This window comes from Panthera onca, chromosome D2, assembly GCF_046562875.1.
Source record: "Panthera onca isolate mPanOnc1 chromosome D2, mPanOnc1 haplotype 2, whole genome shotgun sequence".
Classification (NCBI taxonomy): domain Eukaryota; kingdom Metazoa; phylum Chordata; class Mammalia; order Carnivora; family Felidae; genus Panthera; species Panthera onca.
Window position 1 is genome coordinate 53788194 of NC_138349.1, and position 26257 is coordinate 53814450.

General features: G+C 36.4%; 1 protein-coding gene across 6 annotated transcripts in view; it reads left to right on the top strand.

The window, feature by feature from the left end:
• Nucleotides 1-26257, top strand: part of CFAP70 (cilia and flagella associated protein 70) — a 102807-nt gene that overhangs the window by 57652 nt on the left and 18898 nt on the right. For 5 of the 6 annotated variants that reach the window (XM_078434403.2, XM_078434405.2, XM_078434408.2 and 2 more), the window contains 8 exons: nt 4034-4159; nt 9658-9791; nt 9911-10026; nt 10225-10452; nt 18037-18195; nt 18940-19061; nt 24901-25053; nt 25580-25741. In XM_078434403.2, the coding sequence (XP_078290529.2) occupies nt 4034-4159; nt 9658-9791; nt 9911-10026; nt 10225-10452; nt 18037-18195; nt 18940-19061; nt 24901-25053; nt 25580-25741 (1200 nt within the window). The remainder of the gene's footprint in view (nt 1-4033; nt 4160-9657; nt 9792-9910; nt 10027-10224; nt 10453-18036; nt 18196-18939; nt 19062-24900; nt 25054-25579; nt 25742-26257) is intronic. The other variant, XM_078434407.2, reaches the window with a different exon arrangement.

The window sequence follows — 26257 nt, forward strand, 5'->3', positions numbered from 1 at the left end:
GGAACAGAGAAGCAGGAGGTGAAGCCAGGGATCAATAAGTTCCTAGTAGGGGAGTTGGGAATATGGATGGAGACCTTGTATGCCACAGAAAGAAGTTTTGCCTTTTCTATTATTAGCATTTTGGAAGCAATAAATTTAATTATTTTACACTGGGGAATAGTATGATCAAATCTACATTTTATGAAAAACACTGATAACAGTGTGTCAGTTGGGTTAGATGCAGTGAAACTGGTGATGTTAACTGGTTATTACATAGTAAGTAGGAAAAGGGGGCAAAGATTAAGTTTAAGGCTCAATGACTGGGTAGCAGGTAGTACCAGGAAGTGGGACAAGAAATACAACACAAGCAGATTTACTGGGAGGTAGGTGATATTGAAATTACTTTTGAATATTAGCTCTTGTGGGATTTTTCTCAAGAGTGAGATCTGAGCTGGAGATGAGATTTGGGGAGCCATAAGTGCATATAGGCATACCTTGGAGATACTGAAGATTTGATTCTAGACCACCGTAATAAAGCAAATATCAAAATAAAGTGAGTCAAATTAATTTTGTGGTTTCTTAGTGCATATACAAGTTATATTTACACTATACTATACTCTATTACATGTGCAATAATAGCATTATGTCTAGAAAAACAATGTACATACCTTAATTAAAAAATAGTTTAGGGGCGCCTGGGTGGCTCAGTTGGTTGGGCGTCCAACTTCAGCCCAGGTCATGATCTCGCAGTCCATGAGTTCGAGCCCCACGTCGGTCTCTGTGCTGACAGCTCAGAGCCTGGAGCCTGCTTCTGATTTTGTGTCTCCCTCTCTCTGGCCCTCCCCCACTCACACTCTGTCTCACTGTCTCTCAAAAATAAATAAACATTAAAAAAAATTTTTAAAAAAGTTTATTGCTGGGTGTTTGGATGGCTTAGTCAGTTGAGCGTCCAACTCTTGATTTCTGCTCAGGTCATGATCCCAGGGTCATGGGATTGAGCCCTGTGTCAGACTCCACACTGAGTGTGGAGCCTGCTTAAGATTCTCTCTCTCCTTCTGGCCCTCTCCCCAGCTCACACACACTCTCTCTCTAAAACAGAAACAAAAACAAAAACAAAACCTAAAAACTTTATTGCTAAAAAATGCTAACCATCATCTGAGCTTTCACTGAGTCCTAGTCACTGATTACAGATCACCGTAACAAATATAATTAACAATAAAAAAGCTTAAAATATTGTGAGAAGTACCAAAATGTGACACAGAGACAAGTAAGCAAATGCTATTGGAAAATGGTACCAACAGACCTGTTTGACACAGAGTTGCCATGAACCTTCAATTTGTAAAAAAAAATAAAAATAAAAAAAGCAATATCTTTGAAGCTCAATAAAACAAGATATACTTGTAGACATACTTAACTAAACTATGGTTATAGATGGAGCTGCTGAGGAAAACATAAGTAGAGAGAGAAGCAAGCTGGTGGTAGAACACTATAGAAATACCAACATTTAAGGGATGGATGAATAAAAGAATTAAGGAGATAAGTGAATTGTTAAAAGAGCAAAAGAACCAGAAGACAGTGGTGTCACAAAAGCTAAGGGAAGAGAATTTTAAGAAGAAAAAGTAGTCAACATTGTCAAATATTCCTAGGAGTTATGAAAAACAAAAGCTGGGGAATGGGAAGGGGAAGGGGAAATTGGAACGAGGCGGTCAAAAGATACAAACTTCAAGTTACAAGATAAACAAGCACCAGGCATATGATATACAGCATGATGACTGTAGCTAACACTGTTGTTTGATATATTTGTAACTTGTTAGGAGAGTAAATCCTAAGAGTTCTTACCACAAGAAATTTTTTTCTTTTTATTGTGTCCATGTGAGATGATAGATGCTAACTAAACTTACTATGGTAATTATTTTACAATATATGTCAGTCAAACCATTAAGCTATGTGCCTTAAACTTACACAGTGATGCACGACAGTTATATCTGAATAAAACTGGAGAAAAAGAAAAACAAAATTTGAAAAGTTTTCATTGGATCTGAAAATAAGGAGGTTATTAACTTTTACATAGCAGTATCATTGGACTAATGGAGAGGATTCAAATTATAATGAATTGTGGAGTAAATGAGTGCTTAGGAAACAGATAAATATAAATTCAGGAAGCTGGGGGACGCCTGGGTGGCTCACTTGGTTGAGTGTCCGACTCCTGATTTCAGCTCAGGTCATGATCTCAAGGTTTCTGAGATCAAGCCCCATGTCAGATCTCTCTCTGCTTAAGATTCTCTCTCTCTCTCCTTCTATTTTCTTACCCTCTCCTGATTGTGCACTCTCTCTCTCTCTCTCTCTCTCTCTCTCTCTCTCTCTCTGAAAATAAATAAATAAACTGGAACAAGAAGTTGGAAGATAAAAGGAAGAAGTAGGAAAATAGTAGCCAGAAATTATCAAGGTTTTCATTTTAAGCTAGAAATGCTTTTAGCATGTCCATCGGTTTGGGAGAAGGAGTCAACAGACTGGGAGAAATTAAAAATAGAAGGAAAGAGAGAATAATTGATGGCAAACCCAGGGTATATACAAATGGGAAAGATTCAAGAAGTTAGATGGAAAGATTAGTCTTGCAACAGAGAAGGATGTGATGCTTCTTCAGACTGAAAGTAAAGAGATACAGTGGATACAGAAATAAACTATATCAGTATGGTGTTCAAAAGCTGAGGTATCCCTGGCCCGATGATTTCCATTTCCTCTGCGAAGTAATGTGTTTACTGGACAATGAAGGGAGTAAGGGTTGAATGAAAAGCTTGAAGAGAGAAAATTTAGACACTGCATCATAGTATTATGGAATGTGTTGCTAAACAAGGACAAATACATAGATTACTGAGTATGAAAGGCCTTTAGCTAAGACTGAATGCCAAAGAATCTGTGGCAGCTCAGATATTTCTGTGTGTATGCAGTCTTCTTCTGGACCAATTAGCAGCTCCTGTAGGACTGTTTTAATTTGGGAATTTTCAGGCCAAGTGCAGGCAAAGGACAAGGTGCCTGGGACCTGAGTTTGCTGGTGAGAGTAGTATGAGTGGATGATCATGAGGTCGGGTATTACACAGTTGGGAAAAGACAGGTATATTAGAAATGAGGCAAATAAAGTCAGAGAGTAGTTTTAAGGGGATTAAGTCACAAAAAGATTGAAGGCTTATAACATAGGTTCTTGGAACAGGATATTAGAGGTAGAGTATTTCTGGTTTAGGCACTGTAGTATGTTGCTGGAGGAATTTGGAGGTCAAGATCATCAAAATCAAAAAGAACAAAGAACAGAGACATAATCTCTAACCAGGAGCTTTCTTTGGCCCATCTCAAATTAAGCTTTACTCTCTACGTCCCTTAGCAACTCTACTTGTTAATGTCACTGATAATTTTTTTACTTCTAAATTCTAAAGAATTGGAGGTCTTCCTTGGCAGTAGCTTCTGATCCTGGAGATTACTTATTATACTATAACTGCTTTCCTGGATGGCATATAGGACATAATATTTTTCTGGGTTTTTCCCTACCTTTCTGACTATTTCTAAAATGTTTCCTTTTGGGGATATATTTATATATCCCACTGAAGGTACAAAGGTAACTTCCAAAGCTTTATCCTTAGTCTCCTATTTTTTTGATGTTTGAAGATTCTAGCTAGTGCTTACCAACCTTTTTCATGTCATGGCACCTAAAAATGATAATATTCATCCCATACACAAGAGAAAATTAAGGAAGCTGTTTGAGGTCAAAGGAGGCTTACTTAAGGATTTTGACTGCCCTAAGTGTTGAGGAGGAGAGTTCTGTTCTAATTAATTTTTACTCACTTCCATGAGCTTAGATTGTTGGTATTCATATACCTGACTTTCTCTTTCATCCTTGATATGTCTCTCTTGGTTCACTCTTACTCTCTTAGTATATTGAACTATAAGAAACTCCAATGTCATTTTCAACCTCGTGACTGAGGTCTCCCATCTAGTTTATTTTTATAAGACTCTCTACTTGTAATTGCTTTGTTTTGTCTAACTAACATCTTGATGTTGACAGACCATGCCAGATGATGTCCAACACGCTGTTTCAACCATTTATACAAGCAATGAACAGCTTCGACTCTTTGCATTTGAAGCAGAAGTCAATGAGAACTTTGAAATGGCAGCAGTGTATTATGAAGAGGTAATTAAAGGTCTTTCCAGTAGTTGTTATTACCATTATTTGTGTAATATGGGTATAGCAAATAGTAGTTTTTAATTATTTAAAACCCATCAGGACTGATGAGAGGACAGACACATAAATCAATAACATAGAGTCTATAAATATGTCCACACAAATAAGGCCACTACATTTTTGACATAGATGTAAAAGAAATTCAATGGAGAAATGACAATCTTTTCAAAGAAATGGCTTTAGAATCATTGGTCATCCATATGCATAAAATGAACTTTGACTTAAACCTCAAACATTGTAAAAAATTAACTTAAAATGGACCACACATCTGAATCTAAACCATAAAACGATAAATATTTTAGAAGAAAACAAAGGAGAAGGTCTTCATGATCTGGAATTAGGTAAAGAGTTCTTGGACATGACACCAAAGCATGATACATAAAAGAAAAATATGATAAATGGAACTTCATCAAAATTAAAAATGTGTGGTCTGTAAAAGACACTATTAAGAGAAAGAAAAGGAGAAAATATCTGCAAGACATATATCTGACAAAGGATTTATTTGTATCCAGAATATTAAGAACTCTTAAAATTCAACAATAGAAAAACAACTAAATAAAAATGGGCAAGAGATTTGAACAGATATTTCACTAAATATGATAAATAAGAACATGAAAAGATATTCAACATAATTAGCTATTGTGGAATGCAAATTAAAACCACAATAAGATGCCACTACAACTTATTAGAGTAACTACAATGAAAATGCTGACAATACAAAGTGCTAATGAGGATACAAAGCAACTGGAACCATCGTACTTTGTCAGAGGAAATGCACAATGATAACGTCATTCTGGAAAATAGTTTGGCAGTGTCTTATACATTCACCATATGACCTACTCCTGGATATTTACCTTAAAGAAGTAAAATCTTATGTACATGAATGCTTACAGAAACTTTATTCATAATTGCTCAAACAGAAGCAACCCAAATGTTCTTTAAAGGGTGACTAAATAAACTATGGCTTATCCATATAATCTATTCAGCAATAAAAGAAATGTATTACTAATACAACAACTTACATGAATTTCAAAGGCATTATACTGAGTGAAAGAAGACACTGTCAAAAGGTTACATACTGTATGGTGTCATTTATATGATATTCTTTTTTTAAATTGAAGTATAGTTGAATACAATTTTGTATTCAACACTTTAAGGTGTACAATATAGCGATTTGACAATTATATATATTACAAGATGCTTACCACAATAAGCATAGCTACCATTGGTCACCATACAAGTTATTATGACATTATTGCCTACATTTCCTGTGCTGTACTTCTCATTCCCATGACTTATTTATTTTATGACCTGCAGTCTGCATGTGTTAATCCCCTTCACCTATTTCACCCATCCTCCCACTCCTCCTCTGACAACCACCAATTTTCTATATTTATGAATCTGTTTCTGGTTTTTTGTTGCTGTTTGTTTTGCTTTGTTTTTAGATTCTACATATAAATGAAATCATATGGAATTTGTCTTTTTCTGTCTGATTTATTTGTCTTAGCGTAGTGCCTTCTAGGCCCATCCATGTTGTTGCAAATGACAAGATTTCATTCTTTTTTATGGCTGAATAATATTCCATCACACACACACACACACACACACACACACACACACACACACCACATTTTCTTTATCCATTCAGCTATTGATAGACACTTAGGTTGCTTCCATATCTTGGCTATTGTAAATAATGTTGCAATAAACATAGGGGTGCATATGTTTTCGAATTAGTGTTTTGGTTTTCTTTGGGTGAATACCCAGAAGTGTAATTACTGGGTTCTATGATATTTTTATTTTTAATCTTCTGAGGAACTCCCTGCTGTTTTCCATAGTGGCTACGCCAATCTACATTCCCATCAACAGTGCACAAGCGTTCCTTTTTCTCTACATCCTTGCCAATACTTGTTATTTTTTGTCTTTTTGACACTAGCTATTCTATTTTCATTTCCCCAAAGATGAGTAATGTTGAGCATCTTTTCAAGCATCTGCTGGACATCTGTACATCTTCTTTCAAAAAATGTCTATTTAGGTCCTCTGTCCATTTTTAATCATATTATTTGTTTTTTTGGTGTTCAGTTGTGTGGGGGTCGGGGGATGGGCAAAACAGGTGAAGGGGGTCAATAGGTACAAACTGCCAGTTATAAAATAGCATGTCTTTAAAGGTCATTCATGTCATAGTATGTATTAGTATTTTATTCCTTTTTATGGCTCAGTAACATTCCATTGTATAGATAGAGCACATTTTGTTTATTTGTCCATTAGGTGATGGGTATTTGACTAATATCCACTTTTTGACTATTATGGATAATGCTGCTATAAACATTCATTTATTGTTTAAGTTTAATATGGACATATGTTTTTAGTTCTCTTGGGTGTATACCTAGGAGTGGAATTGCTAGGTCATATGGTAACTCTATGCTTAACTTTTTGAGGAAATGCCAAACTGTTTTCCAAAAGGTTGTACTCTTTTATATTCCCACTAGCAATAGATGAGGGTTCCATTTTTTTCATATTCTCACTAATTCTTATTATTATACATCTTTTAAACAATTATAGCCATTCTAATGGGTGTGAAGTGGTATTTCATTGTGGTTTTATTTTGCATTTCTCAAATATCAAGTTATTTTGAACATCTTTTCACATTTATAATTTTTTAGTAGGAAAATATGTTCCAGATTTTTTTGGAATTAATGTTCTAAATTAATTGACAGAGGAATATTCAGACTATAACAACTTCAAAACATTAATCTATATAAATCATATGTTATGTCTTTATGTCCTTATTTCACTTTGCATATGTTCTCAAAGTTCATCCATGTTGTAACATCTGTCAGCATTTTCTTCCTTTTTAAAGCTAGCTAATATTCCATTGTATGTATATACCATAGTTTGCTTATCCATTCATCTGTCAGTGGGCACTTGGGTTGCTTATACTTTTTAGCTATTATGAATATTGCTGCTTTGAACATGGATGTACAAATATCTCTTTGAAACTCTGCTTTCAATTCTTGTGGGTATATATACAGAAGTGGGATTGCTGTATCACATGATAATTCTATTTTTAATTTTTTGAGGAACAACCATCTGTTTTACAAAGTGGCTGCACCATTTTTACATTCCCGCTGTTTACAAGAGTTCTAATTTCTCTGCATCCTCAACAATTGTTATTTTCTGTTTTCTTGACCCTGGCTCTCTTAATGGGTATGAGGTGGTATTTCATTGTGGTTTGATTCCCTAATGATTAGTAATGTTGAGCATCTTCTATGTATTTTGGCCATATGTAGATCTTCAGAGAAATGTCTATTCAAGTCCTTTGCTTATTATTGAGTCAGGTTGTTTAACTTTTTGGTGTTGAGTTTTAGTAGTTCTTTATATATCCTGAATATTAACCCCTTACTAGATATATGATTTGCAAATATTTTCTTCCATTCTATGAGTTACTTCTTTACTCTGTTGATAGTTTCTTTTGATGTACAAAAGGTTTTTTTTAATTAAAAAAATTTTAATGTTTATTTTTGAGAGAGAAGACAGAGCATGAGCAGGGAGGGGCAGAGAGAGAGAGACAGACAGACAGACAGACAGACAGAAGCTGAAATAGGATCCAGGCTCTGAGCTTTTAGCACAGAGCCCAGTGGGGAGCTTGAACCCACAAACCATGAGATCATGATCTGAGCCCAATTCAGATGCTTAACTGACTGAGCCACCCAGGTGCCCTGATGTACAAAAGTTTTTTAAAAGTTTTTGATGAAGTTCAATTTGTCTGTTTTTTCTTTTGTTTCCTGTGCCTTTGGTGTCATATCTAAGAAATCATTGCCAAGTCCAGAATCATGAAGCTATTGTGACATATTTTCTTCTCAAAGTGTTATAGTTGTTATAGTTTTAGGCATTAATATTTAGGTCTTTGATCCATTTTGAATTAATTTTTATATATGGTGTTAAGTAAGGGTCCAAGTTCATTCTTTTGCATGGGGATGCAGATATCCAGTTTTCCTAGCACTGTTTGTTGAAAAGTCTGTCCCTTGCAGCTGCTCTGGAAAACAGTGTGGAGGTTCCTCAAAAATTAAAAAAAGAACTACCCTATGACCCAGCAATAGCACTGCTAGGAATTTATCCAAGGGATACAGGAGTGCTGATGCATAGGGGCACATGTACCCCAATGTTTATAGTAGCACTTTCAACAATAGCCAAATTATGGAAAGAGCCTAAATGTCCATCAACTGATGAATGGATAAAGAAGATGTGGTTTATATATACAATGGAATACTACATGGCAATGAGAAAGAATGAAATCTGGCTATTTGCAGCAACATGGATGGAACTGCAAGGTATTATGCTAAGTGAAATACGTTAGTCAGAGAAAGACAGATTCCATATGTTTTCACTCATAGGTGATCCTGAGAAACTTAATAGAAGTCAATGGGGGAGGGAGATGGGGGGAAAAAGTTACAGAGAGGGAGGGAGGCAAACCATAGGAGACTCTTGGATACTAAAAACAAACTGATGGTTGTTGGGGGTGGGGGAGAGGGGAAAGTGGGTGATGGGCATTGAGGAGGGCACTTGTTGAGATGAGCACTGGGTGTTGTATGGAAACCAATTTGTCAATAAATTATATTTTTAAAAAAAGCCTGTCCTTACCTCTTGGATGGTCTCGGCCCCTTTGTCAAAAATCATTTAACCATAAATGTGAGGATTTATTTCTGAGTTCTCTATTCTATACCATTGTTCTATATATTTGTCTTGATACCAGTACCACACAGATTATATAGTTTTGTAAGTTTTGAAATTAGGAAGTATGAGTCCTCCAGTTTTGTTCTTTTTCAAGTTTGTTTTAACTATTCAGGGTTCCTAGAGATTCCATGTAAATTTTAGGATGGGTTTTTCCATTACTGCAAAAAATATCATTGGGATTTTGATAGAGATTATATTGAATCTGTAAATTTCTTTGGACAGTATTGACATCTTAATAATATTAAGTCTTTCAATCTATGGACATTGGATGTGTTTCTATTTATTTATGTCACCTTTAATTGTTTCAACAGTATTTTGTATTTTTCACTTATTATGAGATGCTTCTTTTTCATATGTGTCTTAAATTTATATTTGCCATCTCAAGACTATGACAAAAATGATTATAGATGAATCTTTAAAATGAACTGTAAAATGAATCTAGGTTTCCAAGTAATTGGATAAGCTTATGGTAACCAGAACATTGACACTAGGAAGGAATGAGTTGAAAATTTAATTTTTAAATCATTCCAATATTTATTCACCACATATTATAAGCCAGAACGGTGACTGTGCTAGACATTCAGAAATCAGTGGTAAACAAAATATGACATAGTTTCTGCTTTCATAAAACGTATGGTATTTGTGGTTTTATGTGCATAAAAATATGACATACTGTGCAATAATCTTGGTCCTCCTAATGCTTCATGTGATAGAGGTTGGTCCGTGAGCCCCAGAACTTGGAACACTGGCTGGACTACGGTGCCTTCTGCCTCCTAACTGAGGACAACATCAAAGCACAGGAGTGTTTTTGGAGAGCCCTTTCCCTCAACCAGAATCATATCCACAGGTATGGGTGGAAGATACGTGAAGAATGAGTAGGAGCAGATAAGCTTCTGTATGAAATTTTCTTGGTTCCATGACTGACATGGGACCATGTTGTTAATCACGTTGCTGGTCTCTTCTCAGCCTGTTGCTGTGTGGTGTCCTGGCTGTCTTGATGGAGAACTATGAGCAGGCAGAAATTTTCTTTGAGGATGCTACTTGCTTGGAACCAACTAATGTTGTAGCCTGGACTTTACTTGGTATGGTATTTTCCTGTGATATGAATGTGTTTTTTTCCATTATAAGATTCTCCCTTTCTCTTTTCATTCTCTAATAACTCATCATGTAGTTCTTAAACTTTGGTAAAAAATTTGGAAAGGCAAGTGAAATGTTGCAATTCTTTAGTATATGGTGGTAGAAAACCAGTCACATTTATTTTAGCATTTTTCTTTCTTCAGGTTTGTACTATGAAATTCAAAACAATGATATTCGAATGGAAATGGCATTTCATGAAGGCTTCAAACAACTTCAGGCACGAATGCTTCAGGCACAAGTAGCGAAGCAGAGGGGCACTGGTACTGTAGAGTACATTGAAGAAGGAGGGAAAGTAGAATCCAGTTTAGGCCCTTGGGGAATCACTAATGGTTCTGCAACAGCAATGATGGTGGAAGCGGAAGCGGCAGCAGGTAGGACCAGGAAACGGAGACGATGAGTGGCTATTAGGAAAATTAGTGGCCTTATGAATAGGAGCTGGCAAATTGTAGGTACTTGGCAAATATTTGTTAAATGAGTTAGTAGATGGAGTTTTGAGTTGTCCCAGGTACACCAAGAAAGACTCCTTCTAAATATTTCCTCATTCATATGTTTGCAAGTGTGAAGTTTTCACTGTTGCTATTCAGGTTTTTGAATCTTAGAGAATTTACTGTCTCTGTGTATGCATAAAAAAGGTATCATTGTAGCAGAGTAAATTTCTTTCATTATCCCATCACTTTCTTTTCCAACACTCTCAATCCCTCTCTTGTGGTTCTTAAGTTTATTTATTTATTTACACACACACACACACACACACACACACACACACCCTTTTTTCCCTGTCCTTCATTGCCATTCTCCTTTCCTCCATTTTAGAGAATCAATCATTCTAATGTGTTTAACTTAATATGTGGGTTTTTGTTTATGTGTTTCTTGCATATGGTATTTTGTTTATATGTTGTTGCGTATTATTATTTTGTGTGCATGTATTTTTAACAGTTTGTCTGAGATGTAATGGACATTCATAAACTGCACATATTTAACACATACAATTTGATATGTTTGACATATGAACACACCCATGAAAACATCACCACAATCAAGGTAATGAACATATCCCAAATCTCCAAAACTCTCCTTGTGCCCATTTGAATCTCTTTCTCTTGCACCCATTTCCAAACAACCACCAAGCATCTCTCTGTCACCATCAGTGACTTTGCATGTCTAAAATTTTAGAATTCTAGGAAATTTCTAGAATTTTCTGATTTATTCTTTACCAACATATATATTATTTATCAACTTATACATGATTGGAATTGATTTTGACTTGAAAGTTTGACAGAACTCAACCATAAAACAACAAGAGCCTGGGTGGTTTTTTTTGTTTGTTTTTTGCAGGAGGTGTCTACCATTTCATTTTCTTAATATTTAATGTATTTGTGTTCTGTATTTCTTATTGTGTTATTCATGGTATTTTATACTTTCTAGGAATTCATCTAGGTTTTTAAATTTTATTTAATTTTTTTATATTAATCAATTATTTTTTAATAGACTTATTTTTTAGAGGAGTTTTAGGTTCATAACAAAGTTGAAAGGAAGGGTTAGAGATTTTTAATATATTCCTTTCCCCTACCCATGTGTAGTCTCTCTTTTTATTAACATTCTTAATGACATTTGATGAGGAGTATCTTATCATATGCTTATGTGCCATTTGTATATCTTCTTTGGTGAGGTGCATATTAAGGTCTTTGGCCATTTTTTTTGTTTTTATTTTTTGATTTTAGAGAGAGAGAATGAGATCAGAGGAGAGGGGCAGAGAGAGAGCACAAGAGAGAGAATCTTAAGCAGGCTCCACATTCAGCATGGAGCCTGATGCGGGACTTGATCCCACGATCCTGGAATCATGACCTGAGCGGAAATCAAGAGTCGGACACTCAACCTACTGAGCCACCTAGGCACCCCTTTGGCCAGTTTTAAATCAGGCTTTGTTTTCTTATTGTTGAGTTTTAAGAGTTCTTTGTATATTTTTAATTTAAAGTATAATTGATATATAACATTATTTAGTTTCAGGTATACAACAGAATGATTCAATATTTGTATGTATTGCAAAAGGATCACTACAGTAAGTTTACTCAGCATCCATCATCACACACAGTTACAATATTTTTTTCTTGTGATAAGAACTTTTAAGATCTACTCTCTCAGCAACTTTCAAATATACAATAGAGTATTATTAACTATAGTCACCATGCTGTACATTACCTGACTTGTTTATTTTCTAACTGGAAGTTTGTACCCTTTGACTACCTTCACCCAATTCACCTACCTCTTATACCCTGTATCTAGCAACCACTAATCTATTCTTTATGATTTCAAGGCTCTTTTTTGTGTTCTTGTTTTTTTTATTTAATATTCTACATGTAAATGAGATCATATTGGGTTTGTCTTTCTCTATATCATATCATACCTATATATAATATAGGATATTATAGCATAACAACATTATGCTAATATTATATAATAATATCCTCATGATGCATCCATGTTATTACAAATGGCAATAGTTCATTCTTTTTTGATGGCTGAATAATATTCCATTGTATACCACATTTTCTTTGTCCATTCATCCATTGATGGATACTTAGGTGGCTTTCATGTCTTGACTACTATAAATAATTCTGCAATGAACATGAGAAGGTATATATATCTCTTCAAGTTCTTATTTTCATTCCTATGGATAAGCCAGAAGTGGAATTGTTGGATCATATGGGTATTTCTAGTTTTAATTTTTTGAGGAAACTCCATACTGTTTTCCATAGTGGCTGCATCAATTTACATTCCAAACCACCGTGCACAAGGGTTCCCTTATTCATATCCTCACCAACACTCATTATTTCTTGTCTTTTTGATAATAGCCATTCTAGCACATGTGAGGTGATATCTCATTGTGGTTATGATTGGCATTTCCCTGATGATTAGTGATGTTGAGCATCTTATCATGTGTCTGTTGACCAGCTAAGACGTCTTTGGAAAAATGTCTATTCAGATCCTCTGCTCATTTTTAAAATAAAATTGTTGTTTTCTTTGCTATTGAGTTGTAGGAGTTCTTTATATTTTTTAAACATTAACGCTTGGGGCGCCTGGGTGGCTCAGTCGGTTATGCGTCTGACTTCGGCTCAGGTCACGATCTCGCGGTATGTGAGTTCGAGCCCCGCGTCGGGCTCTGTGCTGACTGCTCAGAGCCTGGAGCCTGTTTCAGATTCTGTGTCTCTCTCTCTCTCTGACCCTCCCCCGTTCATGCTCTGTCTCTCTCTGTCTCAAAAATAAATGTTTAAACATTAACGCTTTATCAGATGTATGATTTGCAAATATTTTCTCCCATTCAGTAGGTTGCCTTTTCATTTTTTTACAAGTTTTCATTTGTTGTACAGAAGCTTTTTAGTTTCATAGAGCCCCAGTTGTTGATTTTTACTTTTGTTGCCTAACAGTGTGTATCTTGATTATGGTAGTGATTAAAAGAATCTATAAAATGGGATAAAAATGCTTAGAACTGCATACACATATACACACACATACACACACACATACACACACAAATGTATATGAAAACTGGCAAAAATAGATGAGGTCTTTAGTGCACTAAAGAGTTTTGTACTAGTGTCAATTTCCTGGTTTTGATATTATACCATACTATAGTTGTATAAGATGTCACTATTGAAGAGAGGCTGGTAAGGGTACATTGGAACTACATGCTCTGTATTTGCAACTTCCTTTGCATCTATAATTATTTCAAAATAAAGAGTTAAAAAATCCTTACAAGTAGCAATTGTGAGCACTTACATGAAGTCTTAAAATATAAAGCTCCATGTAAAATGACAACAACAAAAACTACCCAAAAAAGCTAATATTCAAAACTTATTACTTCTTTATTATTTTACTATCATCTACACTGTTGAAGTTATTTATATCTAATTGTACTCATATGTAGAAATATTATATAATGGTATGCTATTGTGCATTTCTTCCTAACTCTTCATTCAGTGATGTAACATTGGTTTCTTGAAATCAGCCATGATTGGGGAATTTATATCATAGAAATCAGTAAACACTACAAATCAGCCTTCTCACATAGCCAAAAGCCAATTGTTGAACATTTACCAGCTCATGACTCGATATATAGGAAAATTTCAAGTATTTGTAATTTAAACAATACACTTCTAAATTTTTTTTTTTTTTTTTTTTTTTTTTACATTTATTCATTTTCGAGAGACAGAGAACAAGCGGAGGAGGGACAGAGAGAGAGGGAGACACAGAATCTGAAGCAGACTCCAGACTCCGAGCTATCAGCACAGAGTCCCATGCGGGGCTCCACCTCACAAACTGTGAGATCATGACCTAAGCTGAAGTTGGACACTCAACCGACTGGGCCACCCAGGTGCCCCTAAACAATACATTTCTAAATAACCCATATGTCAAAGAAGAAATCACAAAATAGTTCGAACTGAATGTAATGAATCACACAACAAACCAAAATTGGTAAGATGAACTAAATTAGTTCCCAGGGGGAAATTTATAGCTTTAAATACTTCTATTAAAAAAATAAGAGGTGTGCCTTGGTGGCTCAGTCAGTTAAGCGGACTTCAGCACAGGTTGTGATCTCCTGGTTCATGGGTTTGAGCCCTGCATCGGGCTCTGTGCTGACAGGTCAGAGCCTGGAACCTGCTTCAGATTCTGTGTCTCCCCCTCTCTCTGCCCCTCCCTGCTCTCTCTCTCTCTCTCAAAAGTAAATAAACATTAAAAAATTTTTAAAAAAGAAAAAGAAAAGACAGGGGAACCTGAGTGGCTTAGTTGGTTGAGTGTCCAACTCTTGATTTCGGCTCAGGTCATGATCTCACAGTTTATGAGTTTGAGCCCCACATCGGGCTCTGCACTTGGGATTTTCTCTCTCTCCTCCCTCTCTCTTTCTCTTTCTTAAAATAAATAAATAAACTTAAAAAAAAAAAAGAAAATAAAAGACAAAACTTCAGGCTACCCCATTCCTTCCACAGACTCAGAAAATAGAAGAGGGAATACTTCCCACAGTTTAACCATAGTTATTACTGTGATATTCAAAGTTAGACAAACCCATCCCAAGAAATGTACACACCAATAGCCTTCATGAACCTAGACACAAAAATTCTTAACAAATATTAGTCCATGAATTTCAGCAATATATATAAAAGGTAATATATCCAATTGAAGTAAGTTTGGTCTTACATTTGAAAATTGATGCAATTTACCACTAGAATAGTTAAAATTTTTAAAAATGATAATACTAAGCTATGGCAAGGATGTAGAATAGCTGGAACTCTCAAACTTTTGGTGGGAATGCCAAATGCTAATAGCCACTTGGAAAAACTGGCAGTTTAAAAATAGTTATACATGTGCCAGCAATTTCACTCCTAGGTATTTACCCAAGAGAAATGGAAACATTGCAATTTGTACACAAATGTTCATAACAGATATATTTATAACAGGCAAAAACTGGAAACAATCCAACTGCTTATCAGTAGATGAATGGATAATAAATTTTTTCTTATGTGCACAATCAAAAACCACTCAACAATAAAAAGAAACAAATTACTGATACACACACATGGATGAATCTCAGAAACATTATGCTAAGTGAATAAGCCAGATGCAAAAGAATAGATACTATATATTCCATTTAAATGAAATTCTACAAAAGGCGAAACTAATCTGTATCGACAAAAAAGCAGATTAATGGTTGCCTTTGGATGGGAGTTGAGGATTACCTTCAAAGAACACAAGGGAGCTTTCTGGGGTAGAAATCTTTTTATCCTGATTGTGACAGTGAGTACATAAGTGTATACATTTGTTAAAATGCACTGAAGTATATACTCAAAAGGGAGCACTTTATTATATGTAAATTATACCTCAGAAAAGTTGGATATTAATATTTTTCACTAAGATCATAGCTTACTCCTCAATCATTAGTCTGAGGTATTTAACCACTCTCTCCTTCCTAAAATACATGTTCGATTGCCTCCTACATCTCCGAACAGTTTGGGTTTCCTTTGTAAGCTTCTCTTTATTATTACACTCATTAGATGTACTCATTTCCCAATAATATAGTCATATTTTCTAAGAGCTCACCTGCACTCACAGTTTTCCTTTTACTACTGATGACTCTCAAATTTCTGTATTTAGCCCTGACATCCCTCCGGAACCTAGGAGCTGGATTTCTCTGCTAGTAAACTTAACTCTTCATCTCTCAAATTGACTCTACATCATTCACTATATTAGGCACTCAAGTTCATGATCTGAGTCATCCCTGCATCCTCTTACTTTCTGTATTGAACTTCTGGCATCCTTCTATCAGATTAATTCTCAAGACCAGCTGGTTCTCTTTCAAAATGCTCCTTGCATCTTCCCTTTAAATTTACATGACTCTTTATTACCAAATACCAAGATGGTTGTAACAGCCCTATTACAAACCTCTTTGTCTCTGTCTGCATTTTTTTCTTCTTGCTATGTAGCACTGCTAGAGTAATCTTCATAAAATACTGCTTTCATCTAATAATTTTTCTGTTCAAAACTTTTCATTGTGTTCTCCTTTTGTCTACAGAAGAAAAATCCTAGCATTAAAATATCAGTACAGTCTAGCTCCAACCTGTCTTCCCCTTCATTTTATTTATGTAATCCTCAAAACTCTTTAAAATAATTAGCTCACTAATGCATCTGACTCTTGATTTCAGCTCAGGTCATCTCATGGTTCGTGAGTTCGAGCACTTCATTGGGCTCCTTGCTGAGCGGAGCCTGCTTGGGACTCTCTCTCTGCCCCTCTTCCTCCCCTCTCAAAATAAATAAATAAATAAACTTAAAAAAAATTAGTTTTTGGGGCTCCTTGGTGGCTCAGTCAGCTGAGCAAGCGAGTTCAGCTCAGGTCATGATCTCGAGATTTGTGGGTTGAGCCCCGTGTTGGGCTCTGTGCTGACAGCTCAGAGCCTGGAGCCTACTTTGGATTCTGTGTCTCCTTCCTTCTCTGCCCCTCTCCCACTCATGCTCTGTTTCTCTCTCCTCCTCTCTCAAAAATAAACATTAAAAACTGTTCACTACTTCCATGCTTTTGCCAATGGCATGCTCTCAGCCTTAAATACCCCTCCCCCTCTACCTATCCAACTTCTACCTATTTTTCAAAGCCATATCTTTTAGAAGAAGGGTGACTTCTTCTAATTGGGAGTCAGTTGGTACTGATCATTTCCTGCCTGGCACTGCTTTTTTAAAAATTTGTCAAACATTTATTTATTTGAGAGGCAGCAAGACATGTTCTGGCGCTTCAACCAATTATTTAACTTCTCTGTGATTCACTTTCTTCAAAGGAGCATAATGAATGTTGTGAAAAATAAATTAGATTATACAATAACGTTTTTAGTACAATTCCTGGCATACTGTCATGCTCAAATATAGCTACTTATGATGATGATGATGATGATGATGATGGTGATTTTTGAACACTGAGATAAAACGAGTAGAATTCCTGTCCTTCAAGAGTTTTAATTTAATCTAAAAATATATTAACTTTCTTGACATGCTGGGTTTAGAAAATAACTTTTATGATAGGTATTTGTTTGACATTTTCATGACTTAGGCTAGCAGCAGGGTTGGACTAGGGGTCCTAGTTATAGAAAGCTGTGCTATCAGTTTAGCTTGTACTCTTCAAATTATTCAGAAATATAAAAAGTTTGGGGCACCTGGCTGGCTTAGTCAGTGGAACATGGGATGCTAGATCTCAAGGTTGTAAGCTCGAGCCTTGTTGGATCTAGAGATTACTTAAAAATAAAATCTTTTTTAAAAAAAGAAATATTAAAGGCTGCAAAAGAAGTCTGTCCTTGCAATATTTAGGTAATATGTTTCTTATGCTTTGAAAATAATTATATTTTATCTCCTGTAATAACCTTTTAATATCCAATGTAGGAAGGTGGGGTTTTTTTCTCATTAAAGTTTAATCTATTTAGGACCAAGAGATCCATCATACATTCTAGATGACTTTCTTGAAGAATCCTCCAAACTGCAGTCTGATTCACGAGAAAACATTTTGTCCCTACAATATCAAGATCCAACTATCAGCCAAAAACCATCCAATATACTTGTCAAAGACATACCAGCAAAGAAAGGTACTTAGGAATAAAGATTTCCACTTGCAAGAAGGGTGTAAACAAACTAGACAATGATGAAAACACTTATGATTACCAAAATGGTGATCTTAACTTGTGTGAAGTTGATTAGTCATATCACCTAAGTTCCTTCATATGAGGCTAAACTCTGATAATCCAAATTCAGTAGTGTAGCTCTTTCCATAAGCAAGGTTTTATATTATCTCAGAGAAGTAGCTAACTACAGGCTTATGATTTTCTTTTTTCTTCAAGTTTATTTATTTTGAGAGAGAGAGAAAAAGAGAGAGAGAAGCAGAGAGAGAAGTAGAGAAGGAATTCCAAATAGGCTCCGCACTGAAAGTGTGGACATGGCACTCTGTGGAGCTCAAACCCACAAACCATGAAATCATGACGTAAACTGAAATCAAGAGTCAGATACTTAACCAACTGAGCCACCCAGGTGCCCCCAAACTTAAGATTTTCAAACAATGATCATTTTAGAATATCTACATCACATTCAGGATGATCTGCATACGTTAAAAAACCATTTCATTTGTTGTGACTTGCATTTGGAACCACCAGTAGACTAACCTTGAGAACTTTTGAGATCTTTAGGGACCATTGCTATAGAGGAATCTATTGCTTTTCAGGTTATAACCTCTCTCATAGATTAGAATAGTCTCCTTGCTACATTTGTATGTCTGAGCTTCCGACATTCTTTTCCTTTACGTCTAATCATCTATTCTTTTAATATAATAATTTCAGAAACATCAAAATGTCAAGATTCATCAACCTTTTTGCATCCCAGCCCTTATGGTGTTTCCCAAACTCCTGCCACCATCTTCATGGAGACCATACGCTTCTTGATGAAGGTCAATGCTGTGCAGGTCAGAATATTTGGAAAAGGGCAAGTAGATAGAAAGATTTTAGCGAAATGATTATTCAGTGGTATCTTTCCAAGCTTTAATATTATGATACAAAAATCAAATATGCTTTTGAGGGCACACTGTAGGCCCAATGGTGTGAATATCCAAATGTGAACCACTCTCATCATTCATGATGAAAATGCAAATTGAGATAGTATCAAATTGGCAAATAATATTACCCACTTTCAGTGAAGTAGCAGTGAAATGTACCTCACTATACATCTGCTCCCTGAAGAATACTAGCAGACCAAAATCAGGCTCTAAAGGCACATGTAGCCTAATATCACTTTATTAAAGGAATTCATATTATATGAGTGTTGGGGGTTAACAGAAGGCTAATTATACCCTCATTCCTCTCTAGGTTGTAAACAATTGGAAGCAGATACACAGTGCTATGTGGGGAATAAAAATATTAAAGTTATTACTTGTAAAACTGGGCTGCAGGGGCGCATTGACTCTTGATTTCGGCTCAGGTCATGATCTCACAGTCATGGGATGGATCTCCACGTTGGGCTCTGTGCTGAGCATGGAGCCTGCTTAAGATGCTCTCTCTCCCGCTCCCTCTGCCCCTGCCCCACGTGTGAATACAGTTTCTCTCTCTCAAAATAAATAAATAAAATCTTTTTAAAAAATGGGCTGGAGAAGCCCTACAAGAGATCCTAAGGGGGATCCTGTGAGACAAAGTACCAGAGACATAGCTACAAGCATGAAACCTACAGACATCACAATGACTCTAAACCCATAACTTTCTATAGTAACACTGAATGTAAATGGACTAAATGCGCCAACCAAAAGACATAGGGTATCAGAATGGATAAAAAAACAAGACCCATCTATTTGCTGTCTACAAAAGACGCATTTTAGACCTGAGGACACTTTCAGATTGAAAGTGAGGGGATGGAGAACTATTTATTATGCTACTGGAAGTCAAAAAAGCTGGAGTAGCCATACTTATATCAGATAAACTAGACTTTAAATTAAAGGCTGTAACAAGAGATGAAGAAGGGCATTATATAATAAGTACAGGGTCTATCCATCAGGAAAAACTAACAATTATAAATGTCTATGCGCCGAATACAGGAGCCCCCAAATATATAAAACAATTACTCACAAACATAAGCAACCTTATTGATAAGAATGTGGTAATTGCAGGGGACTTTAATACCCCACTTACAACAACGGATAGATCATCTAGACACACGGTCAATAAAGAAACAAGGGCCCTGAATGATACATTGGATCAGATGGACTTGACAGATATATTTAGAACTCTGCATCCCAAAGCAACAGAATATACTTTCTTCTCGACTGCACATGGAACATTCTCCAAGATGGATCACATACTGGGTCACAAAACAGCCCTTCATAAGTATACAAGAATTGAGATCGTACCATGCATACTTTCGGACCACAATGCTATGAAACTTGAAATCAACCACAGGAAAAAGTTTGGAAAACCTCTAAAAGCATGGAGGTTAAAGACCACCCTACTAAAGAATGAATGGGTCAACCAGACAATAAGAGAAGAAATAAAAAATATATGGAAACAAACGAAAATGAAAATACAACAATCCAAACGCTTTGGGATGCAGTGAAGGCAGTCCTGAGAGGAAAATACATTGCAATCCAGGCCTATCTCAAGAAACAAGAAAAATTCCAAATACAAAATCTAACAGCACACCTAAAGGAAATAGAAGCAGAGCAGCAAAGACACCCCAAACCCAGCAGAAGAAGAGAAATAATAAAGATCAGAGCAGAAATAAACAATATAGAATCTAAAAAACTGTAGAGCAGATCAACGAAACCAAGAGTTGGTTTTTTGAAAAAATAAACAAAATTGATAAACCTCTAGCCAGGCTTCTCAAAAAGAAAAGGGAGATGACCCAAAGAGAAAATCATGAACGAAAATGGAATTATTACAACCAATCCCTCAGAGATACAAACAATTATCAGGGAATACTATGAAAAATTATACGCCAATAAATTGGACAACCTGGAAGAAATGGACAAATTCCTAAACACCCACACTCTTCCAAAACTCAATCAGGAGGAAATAGAAAGCTTGAACAGACCCATAACCGCGAAGAAATTGAATTGGTTATCAAAAATCTCCCAACAAATAAGAGTCCAGGACCAGATGGCTTCCCAGGGGAGTTCTACTAGACGTTTAAAGCAGAAATAATACCTATCCTTCTCGAGCTATTCCAAGAAATAGAAAGGGAAGGAAAACTTCCAGACTCATTCTATGAAGCCAGTATTACTTTGATTCCTAAACCAGACAGAGACCCAGTAAAAAAAGAGAACTACAGGCCAATATCCCTGATGAATATGGATGCAAACATTCTCAATAAGATACTAGCAAATCGAATTCAACAGTTTATAAAAATAATTATTCACCATGATCAAGTGGGATTCATTCCTGGGATGCAGGGCTGGTTCAACATTCGCAAATCAATCAACGTGATACATCACATTAATAAAAGAAAAGATAAGAACCATATGATCCTGTCAATCGATGCAGAAAAGGCCTTTGACAAAATTCAGCATCCTTTCTGAATAAAAACCCTCAAGAAAGTCAGGATAGAAGGAACGTACTTAAGCATCATAAAAGCCATTTATGAAGAGCCCACAGCTAATATCACCCTCAATGGGGAAAAACTGAGAGCTTTCCCCCTGAGATCAGGAACACGACAGGGATGTCCACTCTCACTGCTGTTGTTTACCATAGTGTTGGAAGTGCTAGCATCAGCAATCAGACAACAAAAGGAAATCAAAGGCATCAAAACTGGCAAAGATGAAGTCAAGCTTTCACTTTTTGCAGATGACATGATACTATACATGGAAAATCCGATAGACTCCACCAAAAGTCTGCTAGAACGGATACATGAATTCAGCAAAGTTGCAGGATACAAAATCAATGTACAGAAATCAGTTGCATTCTTATACACTAATAATGAAGCAACAGAAAGACAAATAAAGAAACTGATCCCATTCACAATTGCACCAAGAAGCATAAAATACCTAGGAATAAATCTAGCCAAAGATGTACAAGATCTGTATGCTGAAAACTATAGAAAGCTTATGAAGGTAATTGAAGAAGATATAAAGAAATGGAAAAACATTCCCTGCTCATGGATTGGAAGAATAAATATTGTCAAAATGTCAATACTACCCAAAGCTATCTACACATTCAATGCAATCCCAATCAAAATTGCACCAGCATTCTTCTCGAAACTAGAACAAGCAATCCTAAAATTCATATGGAACCACAAAAGGCCCCGGATAGCCAAAGTAATTTTGAAGAAGAAGACCAAAGCAGGAGGCATCACAATCCCAGACTTTAGCCTCTACTACAAAGCTGTCATCATCAAGACAGCATGGTATTGGCACAAAACCAGACACATAGACCAATGGAATAGAATAGAAACCCCAGAACTAGACCCACAAACGTATGGCCAACTCATCTTTGACAAAGCAGGAAAGAACATCCAATGGAAAAAAGACAGTCTCTTTAACAAATGGTGCTGGGAGAACTGGACAGCAACATGCAGAAGGTTGAAACTAGACCACTTTCTCACACCATTCACAAAAATAAACTCAACATGGATAAAGGACCTGAATGTGAGACAGGAAACCATCAAAACCCTAGAGGAGAAAGCAGGAAAAGACCTCTCTGACCTCAGCCGTAGCAATCTCTTACTCGACACATTCCCAAAGACAAGGGAATTAAAAGCAAAAATGAATTACTGGGACCTTATGAAGATAAAAATCTTTTGCATAGCAAAGGAAACAACCAACAAAACTAAAAGGCAGCCAACGGAATGGGAAAAGATATTTGCAAATGACATATCGGACAAAGGGCTAGTATCCAAAATCTATAAAGAGCTCACCAAACTCCACACCCGAAAAACAAATAACCCAGTGAAGAAATGGGCAGAAAACATGAATAGACACTTCTCTAAAGAAGACATCTGGATGGCCAACAGGCACATGAAAAGATGCTCAACGTCGCTCCTTATCAGGGAAATACAAATCAAAACCACACTCAGATATCACCTCACACCAGTCAGAGTGGCCAAAATGAACAAATCAGGAGACTATAGATGCTGGAGAGGATGTGGAGAAAAGGGAACCCTCTTGCACTGTTGGTGGGAATGCAAATTGGTGCAGCCGCTCTGGAAAACAGTGTGGAGGTTCCTCAGAAAATTAAAAACAGACCTACCCTATGACCCAGCAATAGCACTGCTAGGAATTTACCCAAGGGATACAGGAGTACTGATGCATAGGGTCATTTATACCCCAATGTTTATAGCAGCACTATCAACAATAGCCAAATTATGGAAAGAGCCTAAATGTCCATCAACTGATGAATGGATAAAGAAATTGTGGTTTATATACACAATGGAATACTACGTGGCAATGAGAAAGAATGAAATATGGCCCTTTGCAGCAACGTGGATGGAACTGGAGAGTGTGATGCTAATTGAAATAAGCCATACAGAGAAAGACAGATACCATATGGTTTCACTCTTATGTGGATCCTGAGAAACTTGACAGAAACCCATGGGGGACGGGAAGGAAAAAAAAAAAGAGGTTAGAGTGGGAGAGAGCCAAAGCATGAGAGACTCTTAAATACTGAGAACAAACTGAGGGTTGATGGGGGGTGGGAGGGAGGGGAGGGTGGGTGATGGGTATTGAGGAGGGCACCTTTTGGGATGAGCACTGGGTGTTGTATGGAAACCATTTTGACAATAAATTTCCTATATTGAAAAAAAATGGGCTGGAGATGTGACTGGTCTCAGATTTGACTTACCTGGCAGGTAGAATTACTGGAGAATTACCCCCTTCTCCCAGAGAAGAACATTCTGTGAGGCCTTCCTACCACATGGGAAACAAGAAATATATCCTTGAAGCAAGGAGTCAGAGAGAAAGATCTGGGAGCCAGGAGAGTGGCTCTGATCCTGCAGAGTGCATGTTCCACTTGAGGATGAGCAAGCTCAAGAAAGGGAAAGAATTATGACCTGGCTTGGAGTGGGCCACGTCAAACAAGAACTTTTAACACATTAACCTTTCCTAGTAGAGAAACAGACTTTCTGTCTCTCGGATTAAATAAGTCACTATCACCCCATGGCAAAGAGCCAGAAATGCAGGTAGAGGGAACAGCTACAGAGCCTCCTCCCACTATTTTCCTAAGAAGGTATAAGTGTTAGTGGAAGTTTCTATATTATAGGCTAAGATGAGAACAGAGGGAGAAGAAAAGAAGGGCTTCCCCTCTGCTGAGCAAGTACATCTGACTTTGTCAAATTTGCAAGCTTCGTATAGTATTAAAAATGAAGAAAAGACCAAAGTATAAAACTGGCAAACATAAATGAGAGTTTGTCAGAAACAGACATTTACTTTTCCAAGATCCCAAGTCTAGAACTTTAGAAGAGGGGTTTTGCTTTACTATAAGTTTCCTTAGTAATTACAGCTGCCTGAAAATGTTACCTCATGTATAAATGAAGTGATTGATGAAGTGCTTTTGTCTGCAACATAACAAATACAGGCTAAAACTTATATAGTACAATGACCAGCAAGACCAGAATGTCAATATTTTGTGACTATGTGAGTAGCTGGTAATGGAACCATGATGTGCTGAATCTTTATAATTCACCTCTAATTTTTGAAGTTGATAATCATTTCATTCTATAATATGTTTCTTATTAGTTGTTTTCAGGGACATAATATTCAACTGCAAGAGCTATGGAACTGAACAATGCAGCCATTTACATATTCCTTACAATCTGATTTTTCCTTGTAGTATGTGCACAGAGTGCTTGCACATGAGCTGTTATGCCCTCAAGGAGGCCCCAGCTGTGAGTATTACTTGGTGCTGGCCCGGACACACCTTCTCAAGAAGGACTTTGCCAAGGCAGAGGAATACCTTCAACAAGCAGCCCAGATGGACTACCTGGTAATAGCTTTTGCTAGAATCTCTTGAGTTTAGTTTAGAAGAGGGGCAAGCAGCCTTTCTTAGAGGTGGTGATGCCAAGTCATGGGTAGATTTAGTTACCAGAGTTAGAGGTCATCAACTGTCAGTAAACTCATGTATTTCCTTCCATTGTTTTTCTCAAGCAGTTATGAGTTTTGCAAAAAGCAGAGAAAAGGGTAAGGATAGCTCTTTAGCAGATAGTTGATCTATTTCAAGTCTTCTGGACTTCTTCTGTTTTCTCATTGTGAACATTGTCTTGGTTATATTTCAATGTTTTTTCTTAATATTTACCCCAAAGACAAAATGGTTTTGAAGAATGCAAGAAAGAAATGAGAGGGCAGACCTAGAAAAATATCTCCCAGTGCAACTGAATGGCCCTCTTTCTAATTGAATGCTATTAGGAAAAGGAAAAAAGGACTTAATCTAATTTTAAATGTTAAACAAAGATCATTAATGTATTTATAAATACCACCTCATCCCAGGTACCACTTGTTCTTTACTTTCTCAGAACCCTAATGTCTGGGGCATGAAGGGCCATCTTTATTTTCTAAGTGGAAATCATGCTGAGGCCAAGGCATGCTATGAGCGAACCATTAGTTTTGTAGTGGATGCTTCTGAGATGCACTTCATCTTCCTGCGACTGGGACACATCTATCTGGAAGAGAAAGAGGTGAGGGATACAGGATGGGGAGTAACTATGTAAATAAATCAGGTTACGGTCTGAGACCTGACTACAGTTCAAGCATTAGCATTCATCTGTGTGGACTACACATACTCATATAATAATGATACTTTTACATCCAAAAGTAAAGTGACTTGACCAACATTAGATAAACTAGTAATTAATAGAATCAGGATTCAAACCCAGGCAGTCTAATACTACAGTCTGTGGTTTTAACCATTATGATACTAAAAAGCTGTATCATAAATGTATACATTTATACAATAAACGTTATTGTAGTTACTATTTAAGCAAACTTTCTTTTATTAGCAGTAGTAAAAACATTCTTAGCTTGGCTTTATTAATGGAAAATATCAAAAGACCTTCTCCAAACTTCTTCCTCAGCACAGAGGTTTATAGTTTATTTGGCTGAGGGTAGCTAGCCCCATTTCATAGGACACTCTGACCTGACTCTTTAGTAATTACTGTCCATATTTTAGGAACCATCCCAAGACGTTCTAAAAG